The 22,614-nt window shown below is 44.0% G+C and overlaps 1 protein-coding gene across 1 annotated transcript in view; it reads left to right on the forward strand.

Moving 5' to 3' along the window:
• Positions 1-22,391, forward strand: part of smad6b (SMAD family member 6b) — a 60,101-nt gene extending 37,710 nt beyond the window's left edge. The window contains exon 4 of the mRNA XM_052040525.1: positions 21,532-22,391. Within this exon, the coding sequence (XP_051896485.1) occupies positions 21,532-22,070 (539 nt within the window). The 3' untranslated portion in view covers positions 22,071-22,391. The remainder of the gene's footprint in view (positions 1-21,531) is intronic.
• The last annotated feature ends 223 nt before the right edge of the window (positions 22,392-22,614 follow it).

The following is a 22,614-nucleotide window of genomic DNA, read 5'->3' on the forward strand; positions in this document are numbered from 1 at the left end:
TGAATTCAAACTCATGCCATGAATCCTCATCATGGAAGGCACAGGCAGCCCTTTGGAAAGACCCAAAATCTGTCTATGGAGATCACTGTGGTATTAATGAGGACCTGCTTAATCACTGTCATTCTGCCATTGCTGGGGCTAGGGATCCTTGTTGTGTGCTGATTGGCTGTTCTTTCCACAGTATAACAGTGACTACAATTCAAAAGTATTTAATCAGCCGTAAAGCACTCTGGAGATGTGTTCATTTACCTGGTGTGGTTGTTCATCCATTTATCACAAGAAACAGAAATTGGAAAAGAGTTGTCTTGCACGTTATAAATGATTTGGGGTCAATTTTAATCATCTGTGCTTCCGACCACCCGGACTGAAGGATGGGAATTGGGATGGAGTTGGTTTATCTTTCTTGCTCTTGCTGTATGCCTGGCATTCAACAGGCGAGGCCTTGTGTAAGGTTTTGTTCTCAATGCAACATAATGGAAGAGTTACAGTGGTAATTTCAGACTTGAGGATGACAGGTGTCATAGTTGCTGATGGGGCTCTAAGAATAGCAACCTTCCAATTTGTATTTTATACATTATTTTAACGTTCCATATTTAACCATGTGCCCCTGACCTACACTAAACTCCAGACTGATAAGGTCCCCAATGGAAAATGTATCAGCTATGTGCAGTGATCCCTCCATGTCTTGCGCCTCCTGTACTCTCTCCGTAATCTTCTCCAGACCTTAAAAAGACATTTCCCTGCAATATTCTATTTGAGCCTCCTGTGTATTCTTGATTTTTGTTTTCATTGCTCCAACTTCATCTTCCCAAGCTTTGGAATTCCCTCCTTAAGTCTCTCTGCCTTAAACTAATCTGCTCCTTCAAAACCTTGCAGTTTGTTGGGACTTCTAGTCATCAGTCCTTTTACGTCCTAATGCGGATGGATACCAAGTTCTGCCAGAAGACTTCTGTGAATTACTTGATTTTTGTTTGCTGCATTAAAGAGCACTGTATAAATGTGTTTTTCTTTTACTGGATCAATTATTTGTGCAACTTGTTTATGATGGGCTTTGAGGATACGGACTTGGTGATCTGACTGTCCTCCTCGTTGAGCTGATAAGGTAGCTGCAGGAAGTGGTATTCCTTGGTTTGGAAATGCTCTGTGTCTTCGAGGTTAACTCATAATGAGGACTGGACCAAGCCCATCATAAGGTCCATGAAGAGATAAAGTGAAAAAGGGGGAGCTGCAAGTGTCAAAGGAAAAAAGAGTTGGAGTCTGTTGAGGGTTGAGTGGTAGGAGCAGTATAGAACTGAGTGATTTATCAAGCTGAAGTACTCTGTTGAGGGACTTGTATATTCTTGGCTTCTATTAAGATCACTCACAGCGAAGTGCCCTGAACTCAAAGGACAATTCTGGCACACAGAGTTGGAAAAAGTACACAGGAATTAAAATTTACAAGATTTTTTTTTGAAAAAGAAAGTCTCCTCCAGCCAAAAAACATAGAATTTGAAAAAAAAATCAACAAAAAAAATGTATTTAAACTGGATATTTGGGCATAATTGAAAAAGTCTGGATTGAGACGAGCTGCTTCCTCTTGCAGGTTTAGCCTACTGGGAGCCGGATTCTGCCCTGAGCCGTATCCTTTGTGGAGATGGATTGGGGAGAATTGAGCTTGCATCTCCTTGGTTAGAATCTCTTGGGATGGCTCTGTTGTGCAAGAGCCATTCCCCTTCAGGGAGCTTCATTTTGGAAAAGAAATGTAGCACGGATTAAATTTTTATGAAGGGGAAATGCTCTGCCTATTTTTATTACTTGGTTCATTTTCTCCATTGGGTGAGCCCAGGCTTGATCAATACTGCATGAACCAGCATTAAGGTTACCAGTGCCCTGTCTCCCCAGGCTCTGCTCCACAGCACCCAGTGGACGGCTTTCTTACTCAGTCAGGAGCTCGTGGGCTCTGAATATGCCAGTACAAAATGTCCAAGCATGGTACTGTCAAAAGTGATGCCTTTTGTATGAGATGCAACTGAGGTTCCTCCTCACCTACCAGAGGTACCATGCCAGCTAGACCAAGAAATTCCAGGCAGAAGGAAAATGAGAGGGGGGCTTAGTTGAGGTGGGGGAGGGGAAGATAAACTATACACCATGAGCTCTTAAGGTTGAGTGAAAGTGAGGGAGCACTTGAATAGGCAAGGCATTAGAAGGACGTGGACCTAATGCAGGCAAATGGGATTGGCGTAGATAGGCAGAAAGGTCAGTATGGTGTGGGTCAAAGGGCCCATTTCTGTGTTGTAAAGGCAATCAAAGGGAAAGAAATGCAACCCAGAATCAACAGAGAAAGGCTGATTGTACCAGGAGTAGTTGGAGAAAAGATAACCAGGGCCTTTGCAAACATCACTGGGGAGAAAAAAAATTATCTGTTGATCATCACATGGCTCTGTGGGATCTTGCTGTGCAGGGTTTTGTGTTTCCCCACAATGATGAAGCAACTGCACTTTAAGGGTACTTCATTGACTGAAGGACTTCATGGCACCCTGGGGTCGTGAAGGGTGTGATAGAAATGCAGAGTCTGTTCTCGGGGATGGAGGGTCTGCTCTTGTTCTAAGGGGAGTGTGGCTCACCTCTGCAGTCAGTGATTGCAGAGCAGAACAGGATTCACCCTTGCTGAAGCCAGGACTGAGGAAGTTCTGTCCTGATCAGTACAGATTGCACTGGAATGTGTGGGGGTGGTAGGGAAGAGGCTGGCACTTGCATGGGCAGAACACTGGGCTTTATCAGTGATGTGTGATCTCTGATTGTGGTAGCCTGCACAAATACTGGAGAACAATAATACACAGCTTCCCTGATCATGCCCCTGGCCAGTATTTATTTCTCAGGCAGCTCTAACACTGATGACCTGGTTGTGATCACGTTGCTGCCTGTGGGAGCTTGCTGTGCAGAATTTGGCTATTGCATTTCCAGTATAACATCAGTGAGCACAGTTCAAAAAGTTTTCCACTATCGGTGAAGGTCTTTAGGATATCCTGATGTGAGAGGCGCTAGAGAAATGCACGTCTTGGTCCATCTGTCTCTTCCCACCCTCCTCTTCTCCTGACTCTCTCTCTCCTTTTTTTCTCTCTTTTACTCTCTCAATCCCCCTCTGCCTGGAATTCCTTGTTTCAGTGTGTATTGCAGGCAGGCTGCATCTAAGGAGCAGCACTCTGGAGTGAATGCCACCTTGCAGAAGCAAGGCTTGTCTTGACTGCATCAGGAAGGGGTAGCATCACTGCCTGGTACGGAGGCTCCAATGCACAGGATTGCAAGAGGCTGCAGAGGGTTGTAGACTCGGCCAGCTCCATCACGGGCGCAACCATCCCCACTATTAAGAACATCTTCAAGAGGCGGTGCCTCAAGAAGGTAGCATCTATCACTAAGGACCCTCGCCATCTGGGACATGCCCTCTTCTTGGAGGAGGTACAGGAGCCTGAAGACCCCCCACTCAACAATTTAGGAACAGCTTCTTCCCCTCTGCCATCAGATTTCTGAACAGTCCATAAACCCATGAACACTACTTTGTTGTTCCTTTTTTTGTACTATTTACTTATTTTGTAATTTATAGTAATTTTATGTCTTTGCACTGTACTACTGCCGCAAAACAACACATTTCACAACATATATGTCAGCGATAATAAATCTGATTCTGAACTGTTGGTTCTGCTTGAAACCCTGTGGCTCTCGTGAGGCACCCTGGGATGGAGGCAGGGTTGGGTAGGGGGAGAACCAGCCTGTTTCCTCTAGAGCAGGGGTGGGAGGTGGGATCGCTGCAACATATTCAAAAGTTTCTGATTGAGTGATCATCCATCAAACCTGAAATTTCCTGTTTTGGATGTTCACTATAGCCTTCCAGGAACCTTCCCAAAAATGGTGAAATTACTGAGGTGGAAACTTGTAATTGGTATATTCATTTTTTGGAGGCATTGAAGGAGGTTCAACAAATAAAACTCTTGATAAAGGAGGACAGGGTGTGAAGGAGAAAGCAGAGAGCCACTTGCCTCTCTAGGCTTGTTATTAGCTGCCTGCCTCCAGAGATGTAACCTGACTCCCTGCTCAGCCTACACTGAGATAAGAAGGGAGGAGGGTGTGCAGTTGGGCTTTAGGAAAGAAGCAACAGACACCCGGGCCTCTGTGGGGGTGGGGACGGGGCTACTTCAAGAATTTTTTTCCCCTGTGTGAAAACAAGAACATTCCTTCAGAGCCTTTCACCAATGGGGGGACATCCCACGAAGCATTTTCTCAGCGGTGTGTAGCTGCTATTGTGGGGCAAAAACATCAGAAATGGATGAGAGAGTGGGCTGTAAAGTCCCTCATGCCTGCTGCACCACGAGATAAGATCATGGCTGATCTTTTACTTTAGCACCATTTCATGCACTAACACCATATCCCTCAATTCCCTTAATATCTAAGGGTCCAAGCATTGTGTCAGCATGTCAAGATCCCACAGGTGGCGGTGTGATGATCCAGTAGCCTATTGGTTGAGGGATAAACATCAGTCAGTGCAGGCAGTATGCAGTTTGCATAAATGTTGTACTCAAGAGCTTGTGCAAGTAATGTACAGATACAATATACAGGACAGTGATGTTGGACCATTTGATGGATCTACACTTCATTATTATTTTTGATTAAGTCTCAGGCTTTGTCCATGCACGATCTGGCATATAAACTTGCCCATCTGAGTTTGGTATTCCAAGATGTGGAATGTCCTTGGAGAAAGAAGCGCACCTTCAAATTTAAACAACCTCTTTTCCTTTCGTGAGTTATTTTACAGAAAGAGGAACATGGGAGTTGCTGCCTGAGATTTCCCGAGCTTTTCAGTTGAGTTCCAGGCCCTATAGTGCCACTAGATCAGCCATTGTTTCTGTGTGACAGTGCAGGGGTTGTCAGTAATCTTTTCCTAGTTTGGAAGTCATTAACCTGAAACATTGACTCTGTTTCACTCTCCACGGATGCAGCTTGGACTGCTGAGTATTTCCAGCATTCCTGTTTTTATTTCTGTCAGTACTCTCATTAGCCCCACTTCCACACAGGGAGACCTTTGAGTAAGAATCCAAAGTAGGGGCCCCTTTACAGAGCTAGAACTAGGAATTGACTGGTCTGTGCAGCCTGCCAGCACACCACTATGGCACCCACTGAGATCCTGGCTTGTGCCTGCTCCTTTTTTTTTCCCCCATCACCCTTTTAGAACTGTACAGCACAGAAACAGGCCCTTCGGCCCAATTCGTCCAAGCCAATAGTGATGCCCGTCCACGCTAATCTCACTTCCCCATATTAGGCATACATCCCTCTGCTTTCCTATCCAAGTACCTGTCCAAGTGTCTTTTAAATGCTGTAATTGTACCTGCCTCTACCATTTCCTCTGGTAGCTCGTTCCATATATCCACCACTCCCCTGTGTGGAAAATCTTGCCCCTTGCATCTACTTGAAATTTCTCCTCTCTCACATTAAACCCAAGCCTCTAGTTTTAGACTCTCCAACCCTAGGAAAAAGGCTCTGACCATCCACCCTGTCTCTGCCCCTCATAATTTTATAAACCTCAATGAGGTCACCCCTCAGCATCCCACATTCCAGTGAGAATCAGTCCAATCTCTCCTTGTAACTACAGCCCTCCATTCCAGGCAACATACTGGTGAAGCTCTTCTGCGCTCTATTGCTACTTCATTCTTCCCGTACTGTGGTGACCAGAATATTCCAAGTGCAGCCTGACCTATGTTTTGTACAGCTGCAATGTAACATCTCAACTCTTGTACTCAGTACATCAACTTATGAAGGCAAGCATGCCAAGATGTGAACTTGCACCCCAACATCCCTCAGTACATCAACATTCCTGAGGTCCCTGCCATTTGGTAATTGGTTTATTATTGTCACATGTACCTAGACACAGTGAAAAGCTTTCATTTGCATGCCATCCAGACAGATCGTTCCACACATACAAGTACAGAATTTGAACCTGCCTCACTTGGAACACGGTTACACAGACGTCCTCTGATTTCCCCGTTGCTGGTAGGTGAACATGATTCTTGAGGGTCAACCCCCTTCCGATGTAAACTTGAGTTCATTCAAAGCTGCTGTCTGCACCTCAAATTGCCAGCCCTTCCAGTTCAACAGCCTTCCCCCCCCCCCCAACCCACCGCCTCCCCAGCCCCAAAAGTGCCTTTTGTGTTTTTTTTAAAGATCCCATTCATGTTTTCAAATCTCACTGTAGTTTGGCCCCTCCCCATCTCTGCAGCTCCCTAAAGATATATAACATGGAGTCCAGTTCTGGCATCTCCACCCTGGTCAATAATGATCCCTTAACTAATATCACTACAACTAAACTGATAGTTCTTGCATTGCTGATTATTGGATCTTGCTATGTGGCAATGTGCTGCTGTTTTTCCTATATAAAGGCAGTGCAAGACTTAGTATAAATGCAAGATCTTTGTTTCAGAGACTTTACCAGTCAGAAGTTTCCTGTGGGTTTTCAAGTACAGGGCACCTTTTTTTCTCCCCAACTTTAATCAGATCCACCCAAATATTTGTGGGTTTTTGTTCCTCTTTTCTTGGTCCTTCTTATTTTTAGAAGTAATTATTTTGAAATACACATCTAATTTTTTTTAAACAGCTTTAAATTTGCTCGGTCTGTTGGTCTGCCTGCCAGTGAACACAGTTCTTGCAAAGGGGAAATGCTGACTGCTTGAAACAGCCCCATATATAAACAAGGGCTCTGTTTCAGTGCGTTTGTCTGGCTGATAAGTTGGCTTTCGATGGGAGAGATAGCAGTGTCGCCAGGCTAAATGTTGCTGTTATAAGTTCTCGTTGTCTCTGTAATAATAGTTGTTTTAAAGTGCTGGAATTGTACCACTTCCTCCAAACAGGGAAGACAGTGGGAGCCATTATATTAAACCTCTCTAATTCCGAGTCAAAATATTGATCAGGCTTCAGTGGCACACCATTGGGCCATGAGTTTAAATGGTGCATTTTCTTCTCAATTTATCTGGCAGAGTGTTGTTCTACATTCAAAGCTTTCGGGGCCCCTCCCCCGCTGTCTCCATAATGGCATCACCTAATTGCTTCAGGCAAAAGCTAATAGTTGGCTACAGATGAGACAGTGCAGGCCCCTTGTATTGGGGCTGGCTGAGGGAGCTTGCGTCTTCAGGGGCAAGACAATCTGCTGCTTGAGTCCTGTCTTTCTGAGGTTTTGTTTGAAAGTATGTCTGAAAATTTTGAAGGTAAAAGGATCGGGATGGTTGCATTTCAGCAAAGCATTGCTGGAAAACTCGCAAGATGTGTTTGGGGGAGGCAGAACACAATCTCCAATTTACTGCCTAATAGTTTCCTTAAGGCACCATCTCTTTATTACCAACTCCTTCTCTCTCCCCTTTCACCTCTACCTCCTGCCTGCTAATCCATATTGTCCCCGTTTTCTCTCTCATTCATTCAGGCATTCTCTGCATTTTATCAGACAACCTTTTATCAAAGTCTCTCTCTCTGTCTCTGTCTGTCTGTCTCCCTGTCTCTCTCTCTCTCTCCCCACCCCCTCTTTCCCTCCCTCCCCCCATTCTCTCTCCCCTCCCCTCTCTCTTCTTCCCCCCCCCACCTCTATTTTTGCTGAATTTTCATCCATAGTTCTTTCCTCTCATTTAACACTTTCAGTTCACTTATCTCCCAGTGTGTAATCACTGACTCAGAGCTAGGACTTTAGGTCCATGCCTGGACTCGCTAAGTCTGTCTGCACACACATTTTAACTGTTTCAGTGCTACAACAGTCCTGTGATTAAAAAAGGGAGTTGGCCAGTCGGCCCTAAAGCCATTCAATTAGAACATGACTGATCTGGTCTTAACTCCATTTCAATGCCATGTGTCTGCACCTGTAATTTTTAAGTTTTCACTTGACTTCCAACTTTTGAGGAACAGATTCCCAGATTTTCACTCACCTGTGTCTGACCAAGTGTTTCCTCATATCCCGCTGAAGTCTGGCTCTGATGTTCCTTGGGTAGAGCCCATAGCATCGGGAGTGATATATGAACATGAATAGAAGATATGCAAACTAAAAGAAATCAGAGAGTTGGGATAAGTGGGTTATTTTCAGGTTGACAACAGTAACTTCGGGGATATTGCAGGGGTCAGGCCTCTACCAATGACCTGGTTGAAGGGGGAATGAGTGTATTGTAGCCAAATTTGCTGACGGTACAAGATGGATAGGAAAGCAAATTGTGAGAAGGTTGCAAAGAATTACTAAGGGATAGAAAGAGGACATGCAAATGGGAAAAAGTCTAGCAGGTAGAGAATAATGTTGGGAATTGTGAGGTCCCATACTGGCAAGAAATAGAGAAAAGCAAAAATGTATTTAAATGGAGAGAGACCACACAACACAGATGCAGAGGAGGGATTTGGGTGTCCCTGTACAACAACACTGGCAGTTAGTATGTGGGTACAGCAAATAATTAGGAAGACCAATGGAATGTTGGCCTTTATTGTGAAGAAGATTGAGTATAAAAGTAGCAACGTTTTACTACAATTGTACAGTGTTGGTGAGACCACACCTGGAATACTGTGGGAAATTTTTTTTATTTCCATATTTAAGGAGGCAGTTCAGAGAAGGTTCACAAGATCGATCCTGAACAAATATTTGTCCATGGGGTATTCAGAACTTGCGTGGCCTAGTTTCAGAATAAGTGGTCACCCATTTAAGACAGCTGAGGAGGAATTTAATCTCTTAAAGGTTTGGGAACCTTTGGAATTCTCTTCCCCCAGAGAGCTGTGGAGGCTTATCTATTGAATATATTCAAGAGCAAGACAGAGATGTTTGAACTGTAGGAGAGTCAACGGTCATGGGAAATGGAGGAGAATGGAGCTGAGATCAAGATCAAACTAGCCATGATCTTATTGAGCAAGCCTGAAGGACCTTACGGCCAAGCCTTGCTCCAATTTTTTCATGCTCTTACTTTGCCGTAGACTCTCAATCCCACTCCACCCTGAGGAAATATTGTTTTCTCCTCTATCCTCATAATTCTTTTAACCATCTTAAAACAATGACATTTGTAGTCAAGGGAATACATGGCCTTGTCCTCATAATTTAATCCTGGACTAAACATCACTCCTGCTTTGTGAAACTTGAATAAATTGGGTGTCAGAGCCCTGAAGTGTGACATCCATTGGTGTTCTATCAGGATGAGATTGCAGTTTGTGGAGCCCAGGCCAAGTATTGATCAAAGCAAGGGATTATCCTCTTGAGATGTGTAGTGTATTTGGAGGTGGACTGTGAACTAGACTTTTTAGAGGTGGTAGGTACAATCCATCATAATTTCTAGGAGGCACTAAGAACTTCAGGAGTTCATTGCAGATTAACAACGAATGTTCTTGCATCATATGTGTAATGATCATGGCATCATTTATACTTGTGATTCACTTACATGCAAATATACAAGAATGTGTACCTTTTTCTCCCCCATAACACATCCGTTGAGCAAGTGTTTAGTGATTTACAAAATCCAAATACTGCAGGTGCTAAAAAGTGAAATAAAACTTGAAATGCTGGTAAAACTCGGATCAGGAAACATCTGTGGAAAGAGGAACAGAGTCAACATTTCAAGTTGATGACTATTCACCAAATGGGTAAATACTGGTAGGTAATGCGACCAAAAATAAAGAAACAAAAATGAGTCTAGAGGAAGAACCAAGGGGAATAGCAGAATCAGTGAGGACACAAGATTCTGCAGATGCTCAAATCTGGAGCAACACACAAACTGCTGGAGGAACTCAGTGGGTCAGGCAACATCCGTGGAGGAAAATAGACAGTCAATGTTTCAGGTTGAGACCCTTCATCTGGACTCGTGATGCAATGCTGCCTAACCCACTGAATTCCTCCCACTTTTTGTGTGTTTTAGCAGAATCAGTGTCTGAAATGTTTCTGTTCATCAGATCCTGAAGAGTGTAATGTACCGTTCTGCTCTTGTCATTTGGTCTCTCCTGCTTTCATCCTATCACTGGCCTTGCCTTTTATTCCTTCCTCTACTTTCCATCTTCGTCTGCACTTTAAAACGTGCCATGTCTCTCACACTTTCCAGTACTGATGAGAATTGTTGACCTGAAGGTTAACACTTTTTCTCTGTCCACATGCACTACCTAACTTGCTGAGCATTCACAGCATGCTCTATCTGGTGATTTAGTTGCGTGTTGAGTTGAGTGGGTCATTGCCTGCGAGGCAGGGAAGAACAGAGGGAGATGGCAAAATACAAATGTTCTTTCAGAAAGCATTCATTGGTACTTGGGAAGTCATGATCCCACACTCCATGTTGCACATGAGCCTCTCCCTGTTTCATCTCGACTTGTCGTACTCTTCGAAACCTTCTCCCTCATGTTTCCTACAACAATTGTGTTTCACGTATTGTACAATACTTGGAGAATTTTGAACCAATGTAGGTGGGAAAGAACTGTCTATCTTTCTTATGTAGCTTTCCCTTAAGTGAACTTTAACTATCTGTGCACAAAATGGTCATTTCTATTTGAACTGTTTTAAAATTCAATTGGAGAGAGCATAGAACAATACAGCACAGGAGCAGGCCCTTCAGCCCACGATGTCTGCACTAAACATGAAGCCAAACTAAATCTCTTCTGCCTGTACGTGATCCATATCCCTCCTGCATAGCTGCAGAGAGTTGTGGATGCAGCCCAGGGCATCACGGACACCAGCCTCCCCTCCTTGGACTCTGTCTTTACCTCTCATTGTCTTGATGTAGCAGCCAGCATAATCAAAGACCCCACCCACCCAGGACATTCTCTCTTCTCTCCTCTTCCATCAGGTAGAAGATACAGGAGCCTGAGGGCACGTACCACCAGACTTAAGGACAGCTTCTACCCCACTGTGATAAGACTATTGGACGGTTCCCTTATACAATGAGATGGACTCTGACCTCACAATCTACCTTGTTGTGACCTTGCACCTTATTGCACTGCACTTTCTCTGTAGCTGTGACACTTTGCTCTGTACTGTTATTGTTTTTACCTGTACTACTTCAATGCACTCTGTACTAACTCAATGTAACTGCACTGTGTAATGAATTGACCTGTACAATCGGTTTGTAAGACAAGCTTTTCACTGTACCTCGGTACAAGTGACAATAATAAACCAATACCAATAAAATACCAATACCATTCCCTGCATATTCGTGTGTCTAACAGCTTCAAATGTCACTGTCGCATCTGCTTCCTCCACTACCCCAGCAGCCCGCTCCAGGCACCCACCACTCTGTGTATATGTGTGGGAAAAAAAAACTTGCTCTGCACATCTCCTTTAAACTTTCGCCCTCTCGCCTCTAGTACTGAGGTGTAAACACATCTGTGAGGTGCTCGGAATGGGAGTGATTTCATGGCAATGTGGTTAGAACAGATTTGATGGTCTGTTCTGGGATACAGTGACATAGTGGTTAAATTAATGGATTATAATCCTGGTTTATTGATAAACTGGGTTCAAATCCCACCACATAATTAAATAAATCTGAAATTAAAAAGCAAACTCTAGTAATGGTGACCATGACTCATTTAAAAACCCAACTGGTTCAATATTGTTCTCTGGGAAAGGAAATCTGCTTTTCTAAACCTGTCTGGTCTGTGCGTAACTTTAGAAGCAGTATAGTTGACTCTTAAATTACTCTCTAAAAGCATCCAGAAAGTTGTTCGTTCAAGGGCCAGTTATGGAGGGCTGATCTTGTCAATGAGGTCCACGTTTTGTGGACAAGTAAGTAATGTTTTTTTTAAAAAAAATTGTGATCTGGGCAAAACACAAAAGCAACCAGTGTGCTGCAGCACCCAGCCACCCAAGGGCCCAAGTGTTTTCGGAGCAGTCAGATCCAGAATGCATGTTAAAAGCTTGGTTACTGTAATGGGAAAGATGGTAAGCCAGAGGTTTGGGCTTTAGCTTTCCTTTCTTGGCATCCATCCCTGAATATCAATAAGCATTCAGTCAGGCCTCTGGATAGCAGCTGTTAGACGTGGGCACCCAGGGGCTCAGATCACAGTATTGCTGAGGATGAGTAGCAGTGTAGGAGGTGCCACTGCTACAGCTCTTGACATCCCAAAGCAGAGATCTAATTAGAAAGCACAGAAAGAATCCACGAGCTGTAACATTAAAATGAACATTGAATTTTCAGAATCAGGTCTATTATCACTGACATATGACGTGAAATTTGTTGTTTTGCGGCAGCAGTACAGTGCAAGATGTAAAAATTACAATAAGTTACAAAAATAAATAAGTAGTGCAAAAGAGGAATAACGAGGTAGTGTTCATGGGTTCGTGGACTATTCAGAAATCTGATGAAGAAGGGGAAGAAACTGTTCCTGAAATGTTGAGTGTGTGTTAAAAATGCTGTTGATTGAAGGATAGTTCTTGCCCCAGATTTTGAGGATAATTCCCTAGTTTGTCTTTGTAGTAGTGCTGTGGGATCATTTTAGAGCCTCCTTGGAGGGCAGGCACTGGCTCAGTTTTAACATCCCATTTGCAGTGCAGCACTCCCTCAGGATTGTCAACCTAGATTATTTACTCAAATCTTTAAATTTAGGACCTTCTGAGGCTGACCGGGAATTCCATCCATTGCTGACACAGGTTTGATTTAACAAGCATCCGTCTCCCCTTCCTTTGGCATGATCATACCAGGTACCTTGATGGTTTTGGGGGAATTTAAGCACTCATTGCACAAGAATTTGCTCTCTAAGCGTCTCCTCTCTCTCCTCAAACTCTGTGTCCCAGTGTTTTGTCCTGTAGCTTTGTGTGGAGGGTGGTTAGGGTTTTGTTAATGGCTCCTTTAAAGTGCATTTAGATGTCTTGCCACATTAAAAGTGCTATTTATATACAAGGTGCTCCTTAAAGAAAAAGAATTTTTTTTTATCTGTTGCATGTATTCAAACTTCTGTATGATTTGGGAGTAGTCACTAAATGTTAAACCCTGAGTTACAACCTACAGGCACCACCTGCTCAGTTTGTGCACTTATTTGGGCTGGTGGCTATTACTAGGGCTAGTCTGACTGACTTCCAGCTCCCGACTGATGCTTAGAAATTCCTGGGTCCAGTTATCAGTTGATGGAAGTACTGAAGCAAGGAACGTTGAACTCTCGTCAATCAGCAGTCACATAACTGTTGGGGAATCCAGTCACAGATAAGGAGGGGTCAGAGGAATGAAGCCATCCAGACCCCAGGGCACCAGCCAGTGAGACAGCTGCAGTCGTCTTCAAAGTTTCCCATTCTGGCTATCTGATAACTTGTGCTTATTAAGTGCTTGGTTTCTGGTTTGTTATTTGCATAGCTTGGTTTTTAGTACATAAAAATATGCTGAATTGTTGAACGTGAGCAGCTCAACAATAGACTGTTTTGTTTCTGAAGACACCGTGGGATAGATCTTGACATGGGATGGGTAGAGGTGGGGAATGGGAGCGGGGGAAGGTGGAGAGATCACCCTGTGTTGACATCACTACACAATGGTTGCTAAGGCATTTACTCTCCGGTGTTTCTCCCCCATTCCAAGAAGAAAAGGTCACATGTGGTGGGTCCCTTTTCAATGCTTTCCAGTGAGTAGGTCATTCAATGTCTCTTCGGTGGATCCAAAGAAGAGCTCTGTTGAGGTGTTCAGTATAAACATCAATAGCCAGGCTAAGCTGCCTCAGGGGCATCTTGTCTATTGCCTTTTAATTAGCTTGGGTACAGGGAAATAACACAAATATTAGGAGGAGAACCAGAGAAAAGCAGCAGGCCTAACTACAGTGCTCTGGAAGAGCTGGTGTAGGCTTGAAGGGCTATGGACCCTGATGCTCTGATTCTCATTCGTTGATTCAACACACTCTTTCCAGCAAGAATCTCTGTTCAGCTGGCAAAAGCAGAGAAGTCCAGGCTATGTCTGCATGGTAGGCTTCTTCAGAAGGTTAGAGGCCAAGGGATCCAGGGAAGCTTGGCCGTGTGGATTAAAAATTGGCTTGCCTGTAGAAAGCAGAGGGTTGTGGTGGAGGGAGTGCATTCGGATTGGAGGGCTGTGACTAGTGGTGTCCCGCAGGGATCGGTTCTGGGACCTTTACTTTTTGTGATATTTATTAATGACTTAGATGAGGGGGTGGAAGGCTGGGTTAGCAAGTTTGCAGATGACACAAAGATCGGTGGTGTTGTGGATAGTGTGGAGGGCTGTCGAAGCTTGCAGAGGGATATTGATAGGATGCAGAGCTGGGCTGACAAGTGGCAGATGGAGTTCAATCCAGAGAAGTGTGAGGTAGTACACTTTGTAAGGACAAACTCCAAGGCGGAGTACAAGGTAAATGGCAGGATTCTGGGCAGTGTAGAGGAGCAGAGGGATCTGGGGGTTCATATCCACAGATCACTGAAAGTTGCCTTGCAGGTGGATAGGGTAGTTAAGAAAGCTTATGGAATGTTAGCTTTCATAAATTGGGGGATCGAGTTTAAGAGCTGCAAAGTGATGATGCAGCTTTACAAAACTCTGGTTAGGCCACACTTAAGAGTACTGTGTCCAGTTCTGGTCACCTCATTATAGGAAGGATGTGGAGGCGTTGGAAAGGGCACAGAGGAGATTTACCAGGATGCTGCCTGGATTAGAGAGTGTGGATTATGAGGAGAGACTAAAGGAGCTAGGGCTGTTCTCATTGGAGAGAAGGAGGATGAGGGGAGACATGATAGAGGTATACAAGATATTGAGAGGAATAGATGGAGTGGACAGCCAGCGCCTCTTTGCCAGGGCGCCAATGCTCAAAACGAGGACGTGGCTTTAAGGTATTGGGTGGGAAGTTCAAGGGTGATGTCAGAGGGAGGTTTTTCACCCAGAGAGTGGTTGGTGCATGGAATGTGCTGCCTGGGGTAGTGGTGGAGGCTGATACATTGGACAAGTTCAAGAGATTGTTAGATAAGCATATGGAGGAATTTAAGATAGAGGGATATGTGGGAGGAAGGGGTTAGGTAGTCTTAGGTGTGGTTTGAAGGGCAGCACAACCTGGTGGGCCGAAGGGCCTGTATTGTGCCGTATTGTTCTATGGTTCTATTAATTCCATCATCCAAGATTCCTACTGGGAAGAGTGCGTTGAATCATAGAATGTTCTAACACAGAAAGAGGTGATTTGGCCCTTTCTTCTCCAGCTCTTCTGAGAGCCGTCCCAATGTCAATTGTTCATTTCCCTCCACAGATGCTGCCTGACCTGCAGAGTTCCTCCAGCATTTTGTGTGTGTTGCTCCAGATTTCTAGCATCTGTGGTCTCCTTTGTGTCTAAATCCTGTGCATGTTTTCCCCTTCCTATCTCTGTAGATTACTCCCATTCAAATGTTTATCCCTTTCCTTTGAGATAATGCATTCGAGATCACAACAATTTGCCATGGTATCAAGAAAGCCTCCTCCTCTCCCTTCTGTCTCCTTCGCCAATTACCTTAACTCTGTCCCCGTTGATTACCAACCCTCCTGCAGTGCTCCAGTGTGAGGTGAATCCAGCTCACCAGTTGTAGGCTGTCCCACAGTAAAATAATCCACCAGTGCCTGCTGTTTAGGACCACAGTGGGCCAATGGCAGGGACCTGCTCCTGGAGAAACGTTCCACTGTAGGAGTTCCCCACACCAAACATTGCTTCCAGATTCAGAGCAGACAATGCAGAATAAACAACAAAAAAATCTGCTGACTTCTATTGAGGGTAGTTGAGGACTTCTGTTGAGGGTGGTAGTGGGTTAGCGGATACTGGGTGCTCCATTTTTATTTATTAAGAGATAACAAGGCCAGCATTTATTGCCTATCCCTAATTAACCTAAGGAGGTAAAGGTGAACTGCCTTCTGGGACTGTTGCAGTCCTTCTGGTATAGGTGCTCTCATAGTGCTGTTGGGTTGAGAGTTCCAGAATTTAGACGTACCTCAGATGAGGCACCAGCAATATATTTCCAAATCAGGATGGTGTGCAACTTGAGGAGACTGGAGAGCTTGCAGGGAATGGTGTTCCCCGTGCCTTTTCATCTTGACCTCCTTGATGTAGCTGTTGTGGATTTGGGAGGTATTTAAGGGTTAACTACAACAGAAGAGAGCAGAGCATGTACTTTTTTAAACTCCTTCGTTAATGAAACTTGGAAACAATTTTAAAGAGCCATGAGAAGAAAGGCTTGCTTCAGAGCAGGCCATAAAATTCTCCAGAGCTCGTTTCCCCTTGCCCCCTGCCAAGCTCTCGTCCATCTACCCTCTCAGGAAGAAGAGGAGAGTTACTTCTGCAGACCTGGTGGTATGTAGCTGCTAACGTGGGTTATTCAGATAGGGTGGCTGTTCTGGGCCAGTGGGTTCTGGGTACTGTGGGTGTATGACGTGGAGAGATTCACAGTTTGTGTTCAACACATCAACACTATTTGCTTTGATGGAGAATTGTGGTCATGGCGAAAGGTGATGGTCAAGGTTTGACATGGGAGGTGAAAGGAGAGGATGGAAGGTCTTAGAGATGGACGGGGTGAAGGATTGAGAGAAGGGGGAGTGCACTGTCATGGCAAGAAGCACATCAGGGAGGCAGTTCCACTCAAAAACAGGAGGCTGGCTTTAGACCCATCATAGCAGCGTGTGTATTGAAGGGAAATAATGGCATCACCGCAGTGTGAGTTAATCAGAGCTGATGGCATGAGGAGAGGGAGGTCGAGAGGGCACTGTCTGCTGATAAGTTGTCAGAGAGCTGAACACAGCCTCGGAGACATGCCGGCTCAGAACTCCCTCCCCCACCCCTGTCTTACTGCTCACGGCTGATGCCCAGATACAGCCTGTGGGACATAACTCGTGTGTGTGTGTGTGTGTGTGTGTGTGTATACAGACAGTTTAAGCAAGTCAATGCAGCTCTGTGTGCTTAGTCTGCTTTTAAGTGACTTGGTGGGTGTGTGATGGGGGGAGTGGGATATATCTGTGGCGGCTTGATTCTCATTAATTACATGCTTTACACAGTGTTTAACAGCCTCTCCAGAACCTGGCTTTAGTTGAATGCTTACAGTCCTTAATATTTTTCCCTGCAGTGTTCTGCTGCATCTTTGCAATAACTGTAAAGCCCTGCCTAGGAGCTGCAACTTGAGTGGGATTCAGAGTCCTTGGGGAGATGAGGGTGGGATGGTTTCTTTGTTACTGAGTAGTTTTAATGGTTCGGTTCGTTTCACTTTTGAGTTGGGAGTTATTGGGGTGGAGTCAAGGCCCTCTCCCCCAAGGATATGAGAGCATCTTACAGGCTGCTTTTATCGTACTACTAGGGGAAGGATGGGGTTTTTAGATGGCATATTGAACCAATACCCCTCTGTCTATTCCAGTGGTCCCAGTGCACTGATGAAGAAGCAGTGAGTTATCTGAATGTCTGGGGCAAGATTCCTCACTGAACCAGCTTTTTTAGTTGTTTTTGGATCTTGTGCACTGAAGGGTTTTTAGTATTTGCTTTGAAAACAGCTCATTGTGTTGTACTTAAAATAACCTGTGATATTCCTGAAAGACAGGCTGGGTAATGCACTGTTGATAAAACCTTGACTAGATAATATGGCTAATAGTTGGGCTGTGTCTGGAGGAAGTAAATAGACGCACAAAATCTCTCCTTCATAGTTCAGTGACTTTAATCTCCTGTCTTTGTTGAGAACAAGGCATAAAATAATTGCCTCAGCCTGCTTAGAGTGGGCATTGCAATGCTAGCAGGTCTACCTGGTGTACTGAGATGTGTACTTGGCACAAGGTAACATCCTATACCCATTTATAGAGCAAATATAGGCAGGTACAGTAGTGTAGTGGTTAGCGTAACGCTATTACAGCGCCAGCAACCCGGGTTCAATTCCCGCCGCTGTCTGTGAGGGGTTTGTATGTTCTCCCTGTGTCTGCGTGGGTTTCCTCTGGGTGCTCCGGTTTCCTCCCACATTCCAAAGACCTACGGGTTAGGAAGTTGTGGGCATGCTATGTTGGTGCCGGAAGCGTGGCGACACTTGTGGGCTGCCCCCAGAACACTCAACACAAAAGATGCATTTCACTGTGTGTTTCGATGTACATGTGACTAATAAAGATACCTTATCTATCTTATAAATAATGTGTCCTCAACCAATTGGCCTTAAGGACTCGATCTGAACCAGGACCTGTTCAACTTGCCCATATCAGCAACTATGACATCTAATGGGCTGTCCAGGGATTGGAACTCAGAAGGCCATTCAGCCCTTCGAACCTATTGAATAAGATCGTGGCTGCATAAGTCCATGATGCTTCATTGTGGCAAAAAAACTTCCCAAGAGTGGATCAGCCTTGCAAACATGTAAGAGGTGAACTCTTCTGTATTAACTCATCCAGAGTTTGGGGTACCAGTCCTCTGTACCTCATGCAGTCATGCTTGTTCTGTATTTGGGGCAGTGCAGTGCTACCAGAACTCTGTACTTCATGCAGTCATTGCCTGTTCCATGGAGCCTTTTGGGCTTGGGAGCTGGCAATCCATACCTGGGGAGTGCATAGCCAAGGTTAAATGAAGAAAGTGTTGGATTCCTGGCATAGACTGGATATTGCAAATGGCTTCTCCCTGTGCTATTTAATTCTGTTATTCTAACTTCCTTCTCTTTCATGTATGCAAAAGGAACTAAAATAGTAAAGGTATCTGTGAAAAGAAGAGATTGTAGTTGGAAGGTTTGTAGTCACTTAGTTTATGATATCAATTCATATTGTGAGCTCAAGATCAACTAGCATTTGAGTTTTAATTGTAGAGCATATTAATGTCAAAGTTACTCCAGTGTCGTCACAAGGCCAAGTCAATCGATATAAAAGCAATATAGGAGAAACCACATTTAATCAAATACACATTAATATAGAATACATTTCTTGTAAAGCATTGTTAACTTGTCAACCCTACATCTAGTGACTCCCAGATTCTGCTGCAGATGCCGATGAAATCTGTAGTCTTTTCAGTGGGATCACTGTAAGTGCTACTGATCTCATCATAAAACCATATTTCAATACAAAGTCTGGTGGTGCATTGGAGGAAGAGAGACGGATGAGGGATTCACCCAAGTGATGTGGGTGTCCAAGTGCCACTTGCGTTTAGTTCGCTGGGGAACAGGCACAGATCCTGGATCAATCACTTCTGATGTCCATTCTGTGTTCTGAGTTTGCACTGTGGGGCAGGTTTGGAGAAAAACACAGCCTTCATTCACATGCTGGGATTTTACAGGATCACTCCAGTTGAAGTCCAAAGAGCCTTAGTGTAGCTGTAAGATAAGGGAGCTGGTCCATTCAGTGCTCGGATGGGTTGCAAAGTTATGGTCTAGTAGTTCATACAACCATAGCTAAAGATGAAACATCAAAGCAAACTAATTAGTCCCTCAAATCTGCTCTGCCTGAGGCTGAACTTTGACTGCATATTACTCATTTCAGTTAATATTGTTGGTTAATAAATGGCTCTGTGATTTCTTCTTAACCATAGCAAGCACCATCTTCTGATTGAAGGCATTCCAGAATGTTGGGTGACAACATATGAGAACTTTCTTCGATCAGAGGATGGTGAACCAAGCAGCCATGAAGGCTCAGTCATTGTATTCAGTCAGAACACAGATTGATAGATTCTGACTATTAAGGGAATAAAGACTATGGAGATGGTGCTGGAAACTGGCAGTGAAGTAGATCAGCCAGGATTTTAATGAATGGTGGCCCAGACTCAGAGGGCCGTAAGAACCACTCCTACTACTTTTTCTTGCAGTCTTATACACAGAGGGCATATGTGTTGATTACTCATCTGTGGGAATGTAGAGGCAAAACCCAGCCCTCCCAATAGATGATATTTGATGAATCTTTTCAAGTCTACAAACACCTTGCATTTCTGGAGATGCAGTCCCATCTGCAGCAAAGAACTTATTTCCTCCAAACGTGACACGGTTGCGATAGTCAAGAATGGGATGCAACACAAGCTTTGCAATTCATTGAAAGATGTTAGTAAATTGCCCAAGTCGGTTGAAACTGTTTCATTTGTTTAGCAGTGAATAGATACACAATGTTGGTTGAATCGGGAGACTTCAGAGTTTCACTCCACAGCACCACACCCTGACCACAATCTGTAAATGCACGTTACAGCCCAACTGTTTACATACAGAGTTTTCATTCTAAGTGTTTGCAGCAGACAGTTCCAACATTGGTCAGAATCTGACAACAGGTGAAGAAGCGGTAATGTAGTTGGCAGCTATGAGTGTTGAATGTTGTCCTACAAGCTTATATATGAATGGAATTGACAGCTATTTGGAAATAAGTAATATTATTTATATAAATGTACAATTACACTGCCCCAGTTGAATAGCAAAGCTGAGTATGATGAATTGAATTAAAGGAGAGACTGTGTAGTTTTGTTCACAGCTTCCAGATGTCCCCAAGTGCTTTTCTGTCAGTGAAGTGTAGTCACTTCTGTAATTCAGGAAATGCAGCAGCCAATCAACACGGGAAACTCCTGCAAACAGCTGTGTGATAATAGCCAACTGATCTGCTTGAGAATGACGGAGGGAGGATAGATGTTAGTCAGGACACTGGAGATTCCTCCACTAGGACGATCACCCGGGGTGGGGAGAGAACTGTCAAGCCTCTCATCTGAAAGGTAGCACCTTCACTATGCAGCGCTCCCTTGATACTGCACTGGGAGTGTCGACCTGGATTCCCATTCAAGTCTGTGGAGGGAATCTTGAGCTCAGTTGTGATTCAGTCCCGAGTAGTACCAACTGAGACACAGAAGACAAGGCCCTTTTTTGTGTCCATTTCATTGAAATATTACAGCATGGGAGTAAACCATTCAGCCCTAAGTCAATTTAACATTGTACATAGCAGTGGTTCTGTGATGGTCTGTCCATTTCCAACACCTTCCACCGACTCAATCCAACGTACCCGAGCCTGAGGTTACACAGCTCAGTAAACTTCCTCCACACTAGTATGAGTGAACAGAATCCTCAGTTGGGCTACTAGCTATTGCTCATAGTACATGTGAAGTGGAGCTCTGCTAGAACACTGGTGTTGGATTGGCAGTAGTGTAGCAGGGAAGGCCAGTGTTGAAGGAACAAGTGCTTTATTCCACCACAGCTCGGGTGGAGGCTCTCACCTCCTGAAATGGAAGGTTGTGTGTTCAAGTTCTACTCCAGAGGCTTGATCACAAAGTTCTCGGCTTGAGTTAAGGTGACAATACTGAAGTGTTTGAGATACTGTATTTTGGATAAAGTGTTAAACAGAGGTTCTGGCTGAATTCTCAGGGAAATATAAAACATCCTTCAGCAATATTTCATAGCAGAACAGGGTTATCCTTCCTGTCCTGGCCAGTATTTATCCCTCGATCATCAGCAGTCCTTATCATGTTGCTGTTAATGAAGAGCTTGCTGCCCTAATTGGCTGATATGTTTCCTTAATTATAACTACCTTTCAAATACATCATCACTTGCAAAAAACTGAAAGGGATGTTAAAGGCAATATAGAAATACAAGTTTGCTTTTGGTTACCAAGTTGACATTGAGTCACTTGCGTAGATAATGTGACCTTCGATGCCCTGATGTCTTTCTTCTTTTCTTTGTAGATGCCAGCCTCTCACCTGACACAATGAAGCAGAGCCACTGGTGTATTGTGGCTTACTGGGAGCACCGGACCAGGGTTGGACGCCTCTACACAGTTTATGAACAGTCTGTCAGTATATTCTATGACCTACCTCATGGGAACGGCTTCTGCCTCGGACACTTGGCCCTGGATAACAGGAGTGAGACAGTCAAAAGGACTCGAAGTAAAATTGGCTATGGGATCTTGCTGAGCAAAGAGCCGGATGGGGTGTGGGCCTACAATCGGAGCGAGCATCCCATCTTTGTCAATTCCCCAACGCTGGACATTCCCAATTCTCGGACTCTAATTGTTCGGAAAGTAATGCCAGGATACTCAATAAAAGTTTTTGACTATGAAAAATCTTGCCTTTTGCAGCAAGCTTCAGATACTGACTATGCAGATGGGCCTTATGACCCAAACAGTGTTCGAATCAGCTTTGCAAAAGGCTGGGGTCCTTGCTATTCAAGACAGTTCATAACATCTTGTCCCTGCTGGCTGGAAATAATGCTTAACAACAGATAACAGTCAACCTCCAGGAATGAAATCCTATATTAAAGAAAGACCAGACTATTCCAAATATCATTTACCTAGATTTAATATAAAGTTTTATATATTATATGAATTATATATTATACTTGTAAATATGGAGTCATTTTTACATTGTAATTATTTATGTATGGTGCAATGTGTATGAATACAGAACACAACAGGAAAATGCACTTTGGTTTATATATACTTATTCAACACCAGATAAATTATACACCAAAAATAGGAGGGAAGCCTAGGTTTGGTGTATAGTTCTGCCGTACTATTAGTACCAAGACAAAAAAGCTAACATACCAGTAAAACAACAAGATAAGTCACTTGTTGATAATAAAGTATTTGCATTATAAATGGGTTGTATCGAGTCTTTATACAAGGTCACATATATCACACTACTCTGAAGAAGCTAAGATAGATGCTTCAGTTCACAGTGGTTCTGTTCCAGTTGGAATATTGTGCCCAGTTCTGGCCACTGGACATTGGGAAGGATGTCACAGTTGCAGAAGAGATTCACCAGATGGGT

The sequence above is a fragment of the Pristis pectinata genome, chromosome 28 (assembly GCF_009764475.1).
Source record: "Pristis pectinata isolate sPriPec2 chromosome 28, sPriPec2.1.pri, whole genome shotgun sequence".
Lineage (NCBI taxonomy): Eukaryota > Metazoa > Chordata > Chondrichthyes > Rhinopristiformes > Pristidae > Pristis > Pristis pectinata.